The sequence below is a fragment of the Ahaetulla prasina genome, chromosome 3 (genome assembly GCF_028640845.1).
Source record: "Ahaetulla prasina isolate Xishuangbanna chromosome 3, ASM2864084v1, whole genome shotgun sequence".
NCBI lineage: Eukaryota > Metazoa > Chordata > Lepidosauria > Squamata > Colubridae > Ahaetulla > Ahaetulla prasina.
The window spans coordinates 211831219-211847755 of NC_080541.1; the positions used below are offsets into that span (position 1 = coordinate 211831219).

General features: G+C 43.3%; 1 protein-coding gene across 2 annotated transcripts in view; it reads right to left on the reverse strand.

The window, feature by feature from the left end:
* The window catches only part of PMEPA1 (prostate transmembrane protein, androgen induced 1), a 108899-nt gene extending 94234 nt beyond the window's left edge, over positions 1-14665 (reverse strand). Inside the window, exon 1 of one of the 2 annotated variants that reach the window (XM_058177723.1) lies at positions 14047-14665. In XM_058177723.1, coding sequence (XP_058033706.1) covers positions 14047-14149 — 103 coding nt within the window. In that variant the 5' untranslated portion in view covers positions 14150-14665. The remainder of the gene's footprint in view (positions 1-14046) is intronic. The other variant, XM_058177722.1, reaches the window with a different exon arrangement.
* Positions 14666-16537: the final 1872 nt, after the last annotated feature.

A 16537-nucleotide genomic window follows, 5' to 3' on the forward strand; every position in this document is an offset into this window, starting at 1 on the left:
TAATAATGATGACGCTTAAAGAAAATGCAGAGTCAATCCATTCTAAGTGCGTACTAGTCAATGATTCGCTATCCAATAAGAAAAGATCCTGTATGTAATGCCACAGGATGACCTAAGGCAATTTGTCACACAAAGCAAATTAATAATGTAACCTTCACTAGACAGTCTGCTTTTGCTTTCTCAGGTCAGTGCAATTTATGAGAAACCGAAACACTCTTTCAAAAAGTAAAAAAACAACAACAACCAACTACTATGTAAACTTGTTTACATTTAAATGTTAAGAGTATCTGGATCTAGAAAATCTGTTTTCTTGCAGAGCTAACTTATAAAACTCTATCATTCAAGTTTAACGTGTGGGAATACAGGTAGTCCTCGACTTACGAGCACAATTGAGCCCAAAATTTATGTTGCTAAGTGAAGCATTTGTTAAGTGACCTTTGCCCCATTTTACAACCTTTCTTGACATAGTTTTAACGTGAATCACTGCAGTTAGCAACATGGTTGTTAAGTGAATCTGGTTTCCCCATTGACTTTCCTTGTCAGATGGTCCCAAAAGGATCTTCACATCACCCTCAGACACTGCAACTGTCATAAATACGAGTAATTTGACAAGCATCTGAATTTTGATCACATGGCCACAGGCATGATTCAACGGTCATAAGTGTGAAAAATGTTCATAAGTCACTTTTTATCAGTGCCGTCGTAACTTTGAACAGTCATTAAAGGAACAGTTGTAAGTTGAGAATTACCTGTATTGGCAATTGTTATCAACACAGACAATAGAAGTAGAAGTTTTTATACAGTCCCCAACAGTAGTGCTGAGTGCACTGTTGGAAGAGCTGTAGGATCATATAGTGGCAGGTCATCATGGAGAAAAACCACCTATATGCTTACTAAAGAGTTAACAATGACTTGATGGCATGTAATAGCAATAGCACTTAGACTTATATACCGCTTCACAGTGCTTTACAGCCCTCTCTAAGCAGTTTACAGAGTCGGCATATTGCCCCCAAGAATCTGGGTCCTCATTTTACCAACCTGAAAAGGATGAAAGGCTGAGTCAACCTTGAGTCAGTCAGGATCGAACTCCTGGCAGTGGGAATTCAGAATTAGCCTATGTAATACTGCATTCTAACCACTGCGCCATCACAGCTCTTAATCATCCTCCACAATCATTCTCATAATCAACCGTAATACTTAGGATCCTCAAAGCAGGAGTTTCAAGGTTTCTAAAACATAAAATATTCTTTGTGAAGCATGCTAGAAATTTCAAGCACACTCATCCAGCTTTAGCACCTTATCTGATTTACATAAATATAAGAGCCACTTTTGCTTTCTGTTGAAAAAAAAAAGAGAGCATAAATGAACATAGGACGATCCTTCATTTTAGAGGTTTGAGATAAATTTATGCTTTCGACATAAGGAAAAAAAAGAGAGCATAAATGAACATAGGACGATCCTTCATTTTAGAGGTTTGAGATAAATTTATGCTTTCGACATAAGGAAAAAAAAAGAGGGTAGGGGGAATATTAGGGTCACATCCTCCTTGTGGGTTTCTGAAAGACATTTAGGTGGCTGCTCTGAAAAACAATATGCTTTAGGCAAGGACTTTGGCTCCTCTTTCATTGTAAGAATATTGTCAGTTCACACGTCACTTGCCGACTGCAGTTTGAAATACCAACCAGTGTATATTAATTGGCCTTCCAATTCAGTGTAACAGATAGAACTCTTAATAAATTAGTAGGGATGCAGTACGGATGTGTCACCCTTCTTACAAATGCTGCCCACCAAAGTATCCATTTCATAGAGTTCTTGGGCTACTACAACCTGAAATTAAATAGAAGAAATTTATAGATGGTAGCCTTCACGGCATCCTTTGTGAATAGACTCATTTTTTCAGGCCCCACAGCTGCAGTCATCATGCAAAAATCATGTTCATGTAAGTAACTAAGTTTAATAATGATGACGCTTAAAGAAAATGCAGAGTCAATCCATTCTAAGTGCGTACTAGTCAATGATTCGCTATCCAATAAGAAAAGATCCTGTATGTAATGCCACAGGATGACCTAAGGCAATTTGTCACACAAAGCAAATTAATAATGTAACCTTCACTAGACAGTCTGCTTTTGCTTTCTCAGGTCAGTGCAATTTATGAGAAACCGAAACACTCTTTCAAAAAGTAAAAAAACAACAACAACCAACTACTATGTAAACTTGTTTACATTTAAATGTTAAGAGTATCTGGATCTAGAAAATCTGTTTTCTTGCAGAGCTAACTTATAAAACTCTATCATTCAAGTTTAACGTGTGGAATACAGGTAGTCCTCGACTTACGAGCACAATTGAGCCCAAAATTTATGTTGCTAAGTGAAGCATTTGTTAAGTGACCTTTGCCCCATTTTACAACCTTTCTTGACATAGTTTTAACGTGAATCACTGCAGTTAGCAACATGGTTGTTAAGTGAATCTGGTTTCCCATTGACTTTCCTTGTCAGATGGTCCCAAAAGGATCTTCACATCACCCTCAGACACTGCAACTGTCATAAATACGAGTAATTTGACAAGCATCTGAATTTTGATCACATGGCCACAGGCATGATTCAACGGTCATAAGTGTGAAAAATGTTCATAAGTCACTTTTTATCAGTGCCGTCGTAACTTTGAACAGTCATTAAAGGAACAGTTGTAAGTTGAGAATTACCTGTATTGGCAATTGTTATCAACACAGACAATAGAAGTAGAAGTTTTTATACAGTCCCCAACAGTAGTGCTGAGTGCACTGTTGGAAGAGCTGTAGGATCATATAGTGGCAGGTCATCATGGAGAAAAACCACCTATATGCTTACTAAAGAGTTAACAATGACTTGATGGCATGTAATAGCAATAGCACTTAGACTTATATACCGCTTCACAGTGCTTTACAGCCCTCTCTAAGCAGTTTACAGAGTCGGCATATTGCCCCCAAGAATCTGGGTCCTCATTTTACCAACCTGAAAAGGATGAAAGGCTGAGTCAACCTTGAGCCGGTCAGGATCGAACTCCTGGCAGTGGGAATCCAGAGTTAGCCTGCAATACTGCATTCTAACCACTGCGACACCACAGACTCTTAATCATCCTCCACAATCATTCTCATAATCAACCGTAATACTTAGGATCCTCAAAGCAGGAGTTTCAAGGTTTCTAAAACATAAAAATATTCTTTGTGAAGCATGCTAGAAATTTCAAGCACACTCATCCAGCTTTAGCACCTTATCTGATTTACATAAATATAAGAGCCACTTTTGCTTTCTGTTGAAAAAAAAAAGAGAGCATAAATGAACATAGGACGATCCTTCATTTTAGAGGTTTGAGATAAATTTATGCTTTCGACATAAGGAAAAAAAAGAACTCTGGATATTGCTTTAATACCCTTTTAATTTTGGCAGTGAAAATACCCCGGTAGAGTTTAGAAGGTGAAAGTAGAAATGAATAAAATCAGAGCTGAAAAGGCCCATTCAAGGCTCTTGAGTCCAGTCCCAACGGTCCAATGATCAATTCTTCACATCTTCAGAAAAAAGGATCAGGTATCATCTCTTCAAGGATTCTTGATAATTCAAGAAGAAGATTCCTTAGTTTGGATAATGTCTATTTGAAAACTTAATGAGGGGATAATTTAAATATTTGGGGGAATAGACTTTTCCAAGGGTAGGAAGCCGTCACAAAGGTTTGATTGCCGGATCACTGCAATGACATTTCCTTGGTGTTGCGACCTTAAGTCTTCTCTCCTGGTTTTTTGGATGGGCATCTTTTGTGTAATTGTTGTTAGCTAAGGCTGATGGAAGGCACCAGACAATCTATGCCTGTTACCTGACCTTATGTAAGTCAGCTTCCTATATTCCCGTGATGGCGAACCTATGGCACGCATGCCAGAGGTGGCATACAGCGCCCTCTCTGTAGGCACACGAGCTGTTGCCCAAGTTCAGCTCCGCCGCACATATGTGCGCGCCTCCCGCTGGACCGCTGGTCTTCGGGTCTCCTCTGCACATGCATGGGGGCGGGGCACTGCAGGGGGGCTGTGTCTGCATGTGCATGAGGTGGGGCGCATGTGAGGGGCAGCGCGTGCATGCAGGGGTGGGGGGCATTCGGGGGGGCCATGTCTGTGCGTGGGGGGCGGGGCGCATGCAGGGGGTGCTCACACACACACGCGGACACACACATTGCATTTTGGGGGGTTCAGGGGCACGCACACGCACTTTGGGCACTTGGTCTGGAAAAGGTTAGCCACCACTGCAGTATATTCCGTGCTGAAAACTGAAGGCATAAAAGTGTGATCATGATTTTTGCAAAGGAAAACCCAGCATGAACAATGAACAGAGAACAAAGAGAGCCTCAGTAATGGTTACTAAATTGTGGAGTTTAGAGTCGATGCACTTCATTTCCTGAGTGGATTTGTGAAGGATTCAGGAAGACAAACGCTGCCTTGTTGGGTTAACCTTCTGAGATAATCCTATCAAAAATGCCATCTTGGTTGAGGATACAAACAACCATTTACTGGGCAATGGGTAATTAGCTATGCTTACAATAGTGCGAGCAGCTGATTTACCAGGGCAGTGAAGATTAGCAGACCTTGTTCCTACTATTTCTAAAATCCTAAAGGAAACCACTTTTTTTTTTTTTTTTTGGTCTTGCAATACTTTTTCAGTTGCTCCTGTGCTTGGCCTCATGATCAGTTCTGGGGATCAATTAACAATAGGGATTCAAGCCTGCTTATTTTGAGCTGGCCTAAGTTCAAGCACAGTGTGAAGTCAGTCCCTTCCAAAGTAAGACTTAGTCCAAGACTAGTGGCGAATTTTAGCATTGAAAGATTCAGACAAGTACAAAATATAAAGTGAAAGTTCCCCTATCAATATTGGAATCAATTCACATTACAAGTTGAAGGTCCATTAAGGATCTGTATTTGTATGCGAATTTGTGGCACAGGTTGGAATCCTTCCAATTCCTGAACACAACTATTTTCAGTAACACTGAGTTATCTTTTGACTTCCACACTGCAAGTGTCTCTAACGGGATTCAGCGTTGACCCAACTGTTATCTTCCGTAATTCCACATAGATTTCAGGGAAGTCTAAATTGCTGCCAACTCAATATCTTCAGTTCACGTATATTTAGAAGCCCATTCAGGGAATATTCCATTCAGGGAGTATTTCTAATCTTACACACATCAACAAAGGGATTTTTAATGTTCATGTTCTTTCTAAAAAGCACTCAGGACCTATTTATGTAGACAGATCACTCAGATTAATAACCTCCTAACTGGCTATTTTCTGCTAATCAACACTAGGCAGAGAGTAGCAATGTACAAAAACACTGTTCAAAGTTTTGAGGAAGAAATTAAGATTTTTATGTAGCAATGCTGCCAATTTGGAAGCTTGAGCTGTTCCAGACAGATACCTGATGATTAAATATGTTCCCTAGAGGAATATACTGTAAACATGATTCTCTATGTAGATAACCACAGTTATAAAAAGTCATTGGACTATGAAGACCTGACTTGAAACAAACTCAACTTGGTGCAAAAACAAACAGAGTTGGTGTTAGCTGGGTTTCTTTCCGCCATGTGGAAAGGAAAGGAAGTTTCCGTTCCAATTTCTCCGCCAACAGTACCAGAATCTTCCATCCAAGCTTTAAAAAGAAATCAGTCCAAACTATCCTTTATAGAGAATTTATTGGCACATTGCTTTAAGACACAATGTGTTCTTTGGGGTTTGGCCTTTGTTTTAGATCCTTGGTAGATGAATAGGCAGTTCCTTCTCCTGTAGTAAAAAAGACCAACTTGCATTCAAGTCCGTCTTCAGCATAGATTGGTTTCATGGCTTCAGAGGAACAGAATCAGTGTGTGGAATTCAATTTTTTTTACTACTGGTTCTTTGGGCGTGGCTTGGTGGGCGTGGTGTGGCTTGGTGTGGCAGGGGAAGGATACTGCAAAATCCCCATTCCCTCCCCACTCCTGGGGGAAGGATACTGCAAAATCTTCATTCCCTCCCCACTCCTGGGGAAAGGATACTGCAAAATCTTCATTCCCTCCCCACTCCTGGGGAAAGGATACTGCAAAATCTCCATTCCCCCCCACTCTCGGCCCAGACAGAGGTGGCATTTGCCGGTTCTCCAAACTACTCAAAATTTCTGCTACTGGTTCTTCAGAACCTGTCAGAACCTACTGGGTTTCACCCCTGAACAGAATATTTAATTGCTCATAGAATGGACCTACATGGTGCAGCTTCTGAAATTCTGAGATGAAGTGGAAAACTGGACAAAGGAGTTACAAAAGAAACAGCCCAAAAATGTGAAAGAAAAATCAGACGGAGTCTAGTCCAACCCCCTGGGCAGGGGGTTGGACTAGAAGGCCTCCAAGGTCCCTTCCAACTCTGTTGTTGTTGTTGTTGTTATTTGGACAAAAGAGCTGGGCAGAAGGAGGCTTGAAAGAAAAGATCTCTGAAGAGATATTAAAATAATTTAATATCTTGGAGAGGCTCATGGATGATCGAGGAGAACGTTAGGAAGGCGGGATAAGTGACTAAGAGAAAGAACAATTACATGCTCAAGATAAACATTTGGAGAAGCAGATAAAGCGATGGTATAATCCCAATATGGCAATACCAAAGTAACACGGTGATGTCCTCGTTTATGCAATCCAAAACTATAAATCCTTTGTTTACAAACTTTGGTACCTTTTACATATCGGTTTAAATAAAAAAAATAAACAAGTCATATTACAGCTTAGTATAGTGTGGGAATTATGCTTTGAATGGCGTTCAACATGAAAATCAAGAGAAATTGAGACTGGGACTGTGGTTCACAGACCAATGGAAGAGCAAATAAAATCTGGGAAGTTTAGGATTGTGAGATAAAAATAGCAGAAGACTATCTGTATCCATAATCCGTGTATCCATAATCTGGGACAGTTGTGGCTTCTCATATTATTGCGGATCCACTGCTCGACAAGCTTAGGCAGCAATAAGTAGTAAAATTTCTGCACAAGACTCTTAAACAGAGCAGGTGAAAACCTAATAATTGCATCCATGCAACTAATTAACCAGCTACTATGGTTTCTCCATCCATCCATGGTTAAAGAAATTATAATTTAATGTAACACGTGCATCTAACTTCTCTGTTATGAATCTTCTAAAAGGACAATCATTCGTTAACGGAATCTTAATTATTTGGCCGATACCTTCAAGATACCTTACCTAAATGAACTGAAAAGACCCATCAAGGAAATATGCAGGTTAATGAATTAAACTTTTCTACGAAAAGAATCTACTAACAGCCATTTTTCAGGCACACGTACCTCTGCTGAAATATAACTTTATTCAACTGGAAAAAAGGAAAAAAAAAACCTGCCCTGTTTTAAGAAAGCTTGCATAAATAAATCCCCAGAGAAAAGGAAAGGAGTCAGTACATAGAATTAATTATTCCTAGGAACCATCAGAAGCCTGGCGGACGGAAGAAAAGACGTGGCCTTAATCTACCATTGTGAACTATTTGTTATTTCCAGACACTGCCAATAGCATGCACTCTCTTGACCTCATTTCACTTTGTCTGACTGATTAGGACCACATCAGAGATGTCTGGCTGCCTAGGAAAGCGTCACACAATGAACAGTTGTTACACTGGGTCAGAGTACTTGCCGGTCTGTACAGTAGTCAAGACTTTGAACTTGGAAAGGGAGGAGAAGGTGGCGGTGGAAAAAGAGACTCTGTTTAAGACTCATTCAAGAAGGCAAGAGGGAAGCTGGCTAATTCCTGTCTGCAGGTGCTAAAATGAAATGAAAGCTGCTCTGAACCCCACTCTTCCCAATTAACCTACATGTGGATTCAAGCACACACAGTGAGGTTAACCCCTTAAAAAGGAGATATTTATTAGAGCATTGTAGAATCCTCTTCTCCCCCCCCCCCTCACTGGCTTCCAGATCTGAAGTCAGGATTTCAGCAAAAACTGAAATAGATTTCCACTTCTTTCTCTATGTCTATATTTGTGCCCCCTACCTGTCTCTCTCCCCACCCGTTTCTCTCCCTCTCCCTTTCTCTATCCCTCCCTTCCTCTCTCAATGAATGTATGTATGTATGTATGTATGTATGTATGTATGTATGTACCCTGTTTCCCTGAAAATAAGATCTCTCTCGATAATAAGCCCAATCGGGCTTTTGAGCGCATGCGCGAAAATAAGCCCTCCCTGAAAATATTTAAACGCATGCGCAGCCGGTGCCCGCCATTACCTCTGGTTAGGGTTAGGGAGACAGAGCTGGAAATCAGGTAAGATGGCAAGAGGAGTCCCGTCTTGCGCCACGCACCCCAAAATAATAAAATCTTCCAAAAATAAGGCCAAGCGCTTATTTCGGGGTTCAAAAAATATAAGACAGGGTCTTATTTTCAGGGAAACACAGTATGTATGTATGATGCTGATGTGGTTCAATGATCCCTTCACATATATTAACTGTGTTCATACAACAGACCAAGTGGTGAAAAGGACTGGACAGTTCATGCTACAACATGCTGTGAGAAACTTGCCATTATCGTAGAATAAAAGACAATCTTTATGATTTATATTGATATATTGACCATCATTTGTGTTGTAAATGTTGTACCTTGATGAACGTATCTTTTCTTTTATGTACACTGAGAGCATATGCACCAAGACAAATTCCTTGTGTGTCCAATCACACTTGGCCAATAAAAAAATTCTATTCTATTCTATATTGTGGGAATCAGATTTGTCATCTTGCACCATAATTCAGGGACTGTATTTATCTCAACACATCAACTGTGTTTTGCTCTCTTGGGCTTAGTATATTCTGTGAATGCCGCTATTAGATTGTAAAGTCTCCTTTTCAACAGAGGTTGACTGCATCAATATGTCTATCCATTTTCCTTGGCCACACTATGGGGACCGTATGGAAGAACATGGCCATTGTCTTCTTCCCGGATGGAATTGTCTCTGGCAGTATCCCATCCAATGAATAGCCAGGCCTAACTCTGCTTAGCTTCATAGCTCAGATGAGGTCAGCCAATCCTGCCACCTGCTGAAGCCATTAGATCATATTATTGAACAAATCATAAATGGCTTTAGAAGTGACCTTTCTGCCTTTGTTAAAGGTAGAACAGTTATTTTAATAACCTTAGCAATTATTGATAGAATTATTGTGGATGTAATTCTAAATTAATTAAGCTAGGGGAAAATCAGTATAAAAATAAATTGAAACATCAAACAGAACAAAGAAAAGACTTTAAAGCTCATTGCATATTTTAAAAAGTGCCATATCAGCTTACTATTTCAGCCATAAAGACTGAAACACCAAGGTCAACATTTTAAGGAAGGTTTATTTCAAATAATGCTTAATATTTCAAATAAGGGGTCATCTTAAATTACAAGGCAGTGATTTAGTGCCTGGACCCAAAGCAAGCATAGGCATATCTGGTAAGTCGGAAATGAGTTTAATGAAACTTACTTCCGGTTAAATTTCTTTTGAGTTGCAGCCAATGCTACTGAGAATAAACATGCAAAGTCCAAAGCTTTTCATTAGACTTAATACACATAATACTGTATTGTGCTCTTGCCCAAAATCAATCTTAAACGAACTTCCAACAGTTTTCCATATAAGATGCCAACATTAAGAGAGGATCCTGTAAGCCTAATTCAAGTTTCAAGCAAAAATTTGGAAAAAGTACAAACGGTTTCCAATAAGAAACGCCTGCTGTCTGTCATTAGAAGACTTTGTCCTTCAATGGAAGGTTGAAGGGGGACTGGTATTTTGAGATATTCTTATTCCCACCTTGCAGTGCCTATCAACTAAAAAATTAAGTTCATTTCTGAGCTACAGAGGGAGAACAACGCCATAAGACACGGCCACTCGTGTTCAGCTTTGATATCTATAGTGCCACATTATGATGACAGTCTTGTACATTCTAATTTACATATTATGTCTGGAATTGATATTTGGGTGTTAATCCATATACAGAGAGTGAAGCACTCCAGTGATATTCATTAGAAACTATTTAATATGGAGTAGTTCCACGGTGACTTTTATTGTAACCTGGGCAGTGAAAAGTGTTTTAATGCAGGCTTTCTAAATCTGATTCCTATCTTATTATGTCTTGGAGTACAATTCATATCAATCAACCCTCCCAGATGGAAAGTTACAGTAAGCGTTATAGTTCAACATATTTGAATGGCCCCAGACAATGGGAAATTGTTTCAGGGCATTTTTCATTTTGACGGGAAATTTTGGAAAATAGATTCCAGAAATTTGAAATGGGTTTTGATCTCCAAAAAACAAAAACAAAAAAACTCAACAACATGTGGAGTAGATTTTGCAACAACCTCAAATATAATGCACGTAAACACACATAAGCACAAGCGCACATATTCCCCAACTCTAATTAATAGATCTAGAAGCTGCAACAGATTCAGGCAAATTTATTTGTTCAAAAGCATTTTTTAAAAGAAGACTATGTCAAAATCAGCTTGCAAAAATGAGTCCCTCTCCCATTTCACTCCTGCCTGTCTTGACAGCTAAAGAATGCATGCATTTTATATGTATATTACATATTGAATGTTGTTCGTCTTAATGCTAACCTTGCAGGTCGAAATCCCCCGAGTATCACTTCATCAGGAGTGAGAAATGAAGTCTATTTGGAAGAGCAGACAACTAAATTAACGAGACTGCCTTGTGTCAGCCAAAACATCATTACAGCTGATTAGCTGAGAGGAAGGAACTGAAAATAAAGGTGATGAATTTGAAAGGAAAAGAAAAATATATAGACAAGCCTTGGAAAAAAAAGGGAGGCAAACATTTGGCGGTATAATACATAGCAGACAGAAGCTCCATACGTATTTTTATTAGCAAAGAAAATATTGTCGGGTGTTGGGAATCTCTGGGTAGGTAAACAGTCAAGACCTGCAGCCAAAAGAAAAGGGACGCTCTCTCTATCTAGCAGCAAAGGGGAGAAACATCCATTTTAATCGCTGCAATATTTAGAGGAATCACATTTTCCATGGACATTGATTTTTAATTAGCTGGTTTTAAAGAAGAAATAATTGTACACTAACATCTCTGACAGAGGGGAGAAGATGACACTGTTCCATAATAATTATTAGCTTGCTGTGTCTGGGAATCTGTGATGTAGTAGATACATCAAGGGCAACTGGCAGGCTCATAAATAAGGAGGGTATGGCCATGTACTGCATGTATTTTTTTCATCGATTGAGTTTAAACAGTAGATCCTGTACCAAAAAAAAAAGGAGAGAAGAGGCAATCAGCCAAATTCATCACAACGATGCAGTATTTTAAATATTCCAGTTATGGGCATTTCCCCAATGCCTTACTGTGTTGGATGATTTAAAAATGGCAGGGAATGGCAATTTTTGTCCAGAATATTACAGGCTAGAAAGGAAGAATTGGAGAACAGTTTTCTGCTTACCAAGCAAAGTCAGACATGCCAACTAAATAGGAAGTCTCACTGTAATCAACAGCTCAGGTCTAAGTTATGGATAGGAGGGAAAGCCTTAAAAACCGAAACAATTTCTCCATCACCAGAACAGGAAATGTTTAAAAGGCTCTTCTCTGATCCAATTCCCCCTGCTCCCTTTTTTTTCCCTTTTTCTTTTTTTGGGGAACCGTAGCAAAGATCTGTTATGACCGCAGAACAGAATAAAATGCAAATGTGGGCAGGAAAGAGAATTGATGTTATTCCTTTAAATATCAGAAACTCTGTGACAATGTATTTGCTTAGCTATCTTTATAGGCACAGACAGGGGAGGGGTGGGGGACTAACTTTGTCTGACTTAGTCTTTCCACAGGCTAGACAGAGCTGTAATCTACTTTTCAGACAGAGTGATTACTATTTATAGTCACAAATTCTGATTTGCCGGACATAACAGTTTGCATTCTCAACACATGCGCCAGACTCCTTGGTGAGATGCCTTAATGGCTAAACAATTATTCTGTCATGTCACGATGGGCTGGCTTCTCCCACAACTCTGGAGCCAGAACTGTGACAAAGCCCAGCAAAGCTTCACAAAAGGTCCTATTGGATCAGCCCTTCACAACTCACCATCAGCCAAGCTCAGTCCTCTGTTCCCAACCCTGCTCAGCTACCCTCACAAACTCACAGCCCTATTCTACTGTTGGTGCCCAAAGATATACTGCCTTTAGCCAAGGAGGCTTCACCGATCACCTCCACAGAATTGTCATCTATTCAATCTAAAGCGTCAGGAACAAAAAAATAAAAATGAAAATAAAAACCCCCAAGAGCTTTTCTCTTTCCATAAAGCAAAGCATGAAATAATTGTAAAAGAAGAGCGGGAGGTATATATATAAATATCTGGGAAGGTTGAAAGAGTTATTAATACAAAACGGGTTAGGACAGCTGGAAGGGAAGGGGACTCCGATCTGCAAAGTTCAGGAAGAGCAGCAGATTGCAGGATGGCAATTTAGCAGAAGGGGTTGGGGGAATAAAAAACAAAACAAAAAAACGCCAGAGGCAGCGACCATAAAACCCAAAAAGACGGAAGCCTCGTCTTGGAAGAAGAGACCTCCCCGCCTCGCCGGTTGGAACCTCCGACCCACCGCGTGCTTTAAATAGAACCGAACAGGCTGTTTTTTTTACCGTCTGGGTTTGGGAACAAAGTTCCCGGGGCGATCAAAACTCACTGGGGAGGATCGCGTCACCCCCCCACCCCCACCCCACCTTGTCTTCGGCTCCTTTCCCTCTTTCCTCTAAAGGGGAGAGATCCAGCCGCGCAGCCCAGCCAGACAGCCAACCCGGGTCTCCGGAGCGCGAACGGAACGCGCCGATCAATGGAACGGACTCCGCTCGCTTCTCTCTCTCTCTCTCTCTCTCCCGCCATCTCCCCCCGCCACCCTCCGCCTTCCGTCTCCCGCAGCCCCGCCGGCGAAGCTGAAGGGCAACACACACACACGCGCACAAACACACACACACAAAACCAAGCGGGGAGGATTTGCTTCGAGCTGAAATTTCCCCCTTCTCCCGCGCGCTCCAAGCCAACTCGGTTTCCCTGCTTTTGATGGCAAGCGAGGAACGTTACCCCACTGCAGATACGGTACGCAACTATCTGCCGGGGGAAGACGCTATCCAAGAGAGGGATGACGGGGTAGGGGGGTGGGGGCAAAACGAAGCGCCCCGGATTGCAAGGAAAGCAACTTTTGAAGGGGAGGAAATGGAGGGAAAAGGTGAAGGGAGAAGTAGGAGAAAAGAGGAGTGCTTTAGAAGAGGGGGAAAAAAAGGGGGTGGCTGAAGGTTGTAAAAGAGGGGGGAACGCAATACAACTAAAGCCCCCCCCAAGTCTCAGACTCTTGGTTAGAAAGGACAAAACTGTTCGGTCGGTGGGTTTTGTTTTTTTCCCTTGCGGGTTAAAAGCCGCAGGATCGAACCCACCCCCCCGCCTCCTCGGACGAAGCTGCAAGAAGAGGGACGGCGGGGAAAGTCTACAGATCGCGTTTCACACGCTTGGAAAGTCTGGCTCGCATTTCCCCCGGACGGAAGACGATCGCCACGCAAGGCGATCGGGCAGGTCACGGTCTAGATCCAAATTCCGCCCCCCCCTCCGTCCCCAAAGTAGGGAGAGGGGAAAAATGAGAGAGAGAGAGAGAGAGGGAAAGGTAAAAAAAGAGAAAGAGAGGGAAAGGTAGAAAGAAAGGGAAGGAGGAAAAGGTAGAAAGAGAGGGAAGGAGGGAAAGATAGAAAGAGAGGGGGAAAAGGGAGAGAGAGAGAGAGGAGGGAAAGGCAGAGAGAGAGAGAGAGGGAGAGAGGAAAAGAGAGGAAAAGGCAGAAAGAGAGGGAGAGAGGGAAAGGTAGAAAGAGTGAGGTGGGAGAGGGAGAGAGAGAGAAAGAGAGGGAAAGGAAGAAAGAGAGAGGGGGGGAAAGGGAGAAAGAGAGGGCGAGAGAGAAAGAGAGGGAAAGGCAGAGAGAGAGAGAGGGAGAGGGAGAGAGAGAGAGAGAAACGGAAGGAACCGTAAGGGTAATAAAAATAAATCGAAGAAGTACTTACTGATCTCCATACTCTGAAACAAAGACCGTTTGCAGTTGCAAGTACAGGAGACATTAGGCTGGTTAGGTCCGCCGGTATTGTTGAGACCCATCAAGTTATACATTTAAAAATCAGCCGGAGAAACAAAAGGAGCGGCGAGACCTCAAAAGGTCTCCGGGAAGCCCGACATAAAGACGGGAGCGCTGGCAGAGGGCAGGCGGGGGGGCGGTGGCGAAGGCTGAGAGATGGGAGAGGAAACCGAGGCAAATATAACTGACTTTAAAAGAGAGAGAGAGAGTGAGTGAGAGTGAGTGAGAGAGAGAGAGAGAGAGAGAGAAACCTTTGCGGAGGAAGAAGGGAGGGAGGGAAAAAAAATCTCAACATTTAAAAAAAAAAGAAAAAAGAAAAGAGCACCCTCCTCAGTTTCACGGGGCGGGGGGCGGGGGGGGGCAGAAGGAGAGATGTGAGGGTCTCTAGCTTCGGGATCAGAAGCTGGTCAGAGAAGGCTGGAGCTCTGCGAGGTGCGGCTCGGCCCCCATTTCCCCCCCCCTTCCAGACCTAGAAGTTCGCACACGGAGCGGACCAGACTTGCGACTTTGTTTCTCTCTCTCTCTCCGTCTCCCCTCTCTCGCGCTCGCCTTGCCCAGGCAAGATGTGAGTTCCTCCCTCCTCCCCCTCCTCCGCCCCCGGCCCCCCCTCTCCGTCCTCTGCTCCTCATTCAAGTCCAAGGAGATTCAGTTTCAGATGGGAGAGAGAGAGAGAGAGACAGAGAGAGACTGGAGCAGACAGACGGGGTGACGTCAACGCTAGACTGGAACTGCCCTTTCGAGAGGGAGGGGGGAGGGCGCGCGGGAGGGGGGAGGAGGGAAGGAATCTATTGGGGAAGGCGCGGTAGACGGGGAGGCGGGAGTGGGGGCGGGGGGGGGGCTAGGGAAGGACCGGCCCCCGCTGCCCAATCGCAAGCGGGAAGAGCCTGTTGGCCCCTCCCACCGCTCGGGTTGTCGGATCTGCCTCTTAAAGACAAAGGTGCTCAGAGTCTGGCCCAAAAAGAAAACCCAGCGGAATGGGGAGGGGGAGAAGAGAGAGAGGGAGAGAGAGAAAGAGAAGCATCCTTGAAGAAAAAGAAAAAAAGCGGAGGGAGAGGAAGACTCTGCCAGGCTTCCCGGGGACCGAGAGAAGGAGACGTCTTGGTGGGAGGTGAAGGGCATCAATCTGCTTTTCTTTATGTATGAAAGCAAAGGACCACCCCCACCTCTCTCTTTCCCTTCCTCCCCCCCTCTCTCCCTCTCCCCCCCCTCTCTCTTTCTCTTTCTCTATCCCTTCAGTCAATAAAATGTTCATAAATTGCCCCAGTCCCCAAGTTACGATACGATAGGATGAATAAGTGAGTTACGAAGAATAAGTGAGGTCCAACCGGCTTTCCGCAGGACCGAACTTGGTAAGTGAAAGGATGCTGGTAGAATAGGAGGGAGAGAGAGAAAGAGAAAGTCCGCTGTACCAAATCAGACAGACATTGGTTAAAAGGATCTTGACTGGGGAGATGATGAAAATTGAAGCCCCGAACACCTAGAAGTCATCAGGTTGGGGAGATCTTATTACTGCCCCATCCTTCTCATTGCTAAAGCTTCATTTATCCCTCTCGCCCACCCCCAATGAAAGGGGGAGGGGTCTTTTAACCTAATGGGGAGTCTTTACATCCTCCCCTCCAGATATGCAAAGAGAACCCTGCTGATCTATCCTACTAATTTTTGTTTATTTGAATTTATTGGCCACTCAACTCCGATGGACTGCCCAGTTAGAAGGTGAAGAATTCACCCTAATCTAAGTTTAAATTTCACCATAATCTAGGATTTGGGGAAACGGAGTGGGAGGGTATCAGATGAAGATTCCACACTTAGCTTTGCCAGATCTCAGCTCCAACCATTCAGACATCCGACAGATAGCAGCAAAGGGATAGAGAAAAGAGTAATTCTTTGCTGTCATTTATCTCTCTCTCTCTCTCTCTCTCTCTCTCTCTCTATCTCTCTCTCTCTCTCTCTCGCGCCTGCCTTGCCCAGGCAAGATGTGAGTTCCTCCTCCTCCTCCCTCCTCCGCCCCCAGCCCCTCTCCGTCCTCTGCTCCTCATTCAAGTCCAAGGAGATTCAGTTTCAGATGGGAGAGAGAGAGAGAGAGAGAGAGAGAGAGACTGGAGCAGACAGACGGGGTGACGTCAACGCTAGACTGGAACTGCCCTTTCGAGAGGGAGGGGAGGCGCGCGGGAGGGGGGAGGAGGGAAGGAATCTATTGGGGAAGGCGCGGTAGACGGGGAGGCGGGAGTGGGGGCGGGGGGGGGGCTAGGGAAGGACCGGCCCCCGCTGCCCAATCGCAAGCGGGAAGAGCCTGTTGGCCCCTCCCACCGCTCGGGTTGTCGGATCTGCCTCTTAAAGACAAAGGTGCTCAGAGTCTGGCCCAAAAAGAAAACCCAGCGGGATGGGAGGGGAGAGAGAGAGGAGAGAGAAAGAGAAGCATCCTT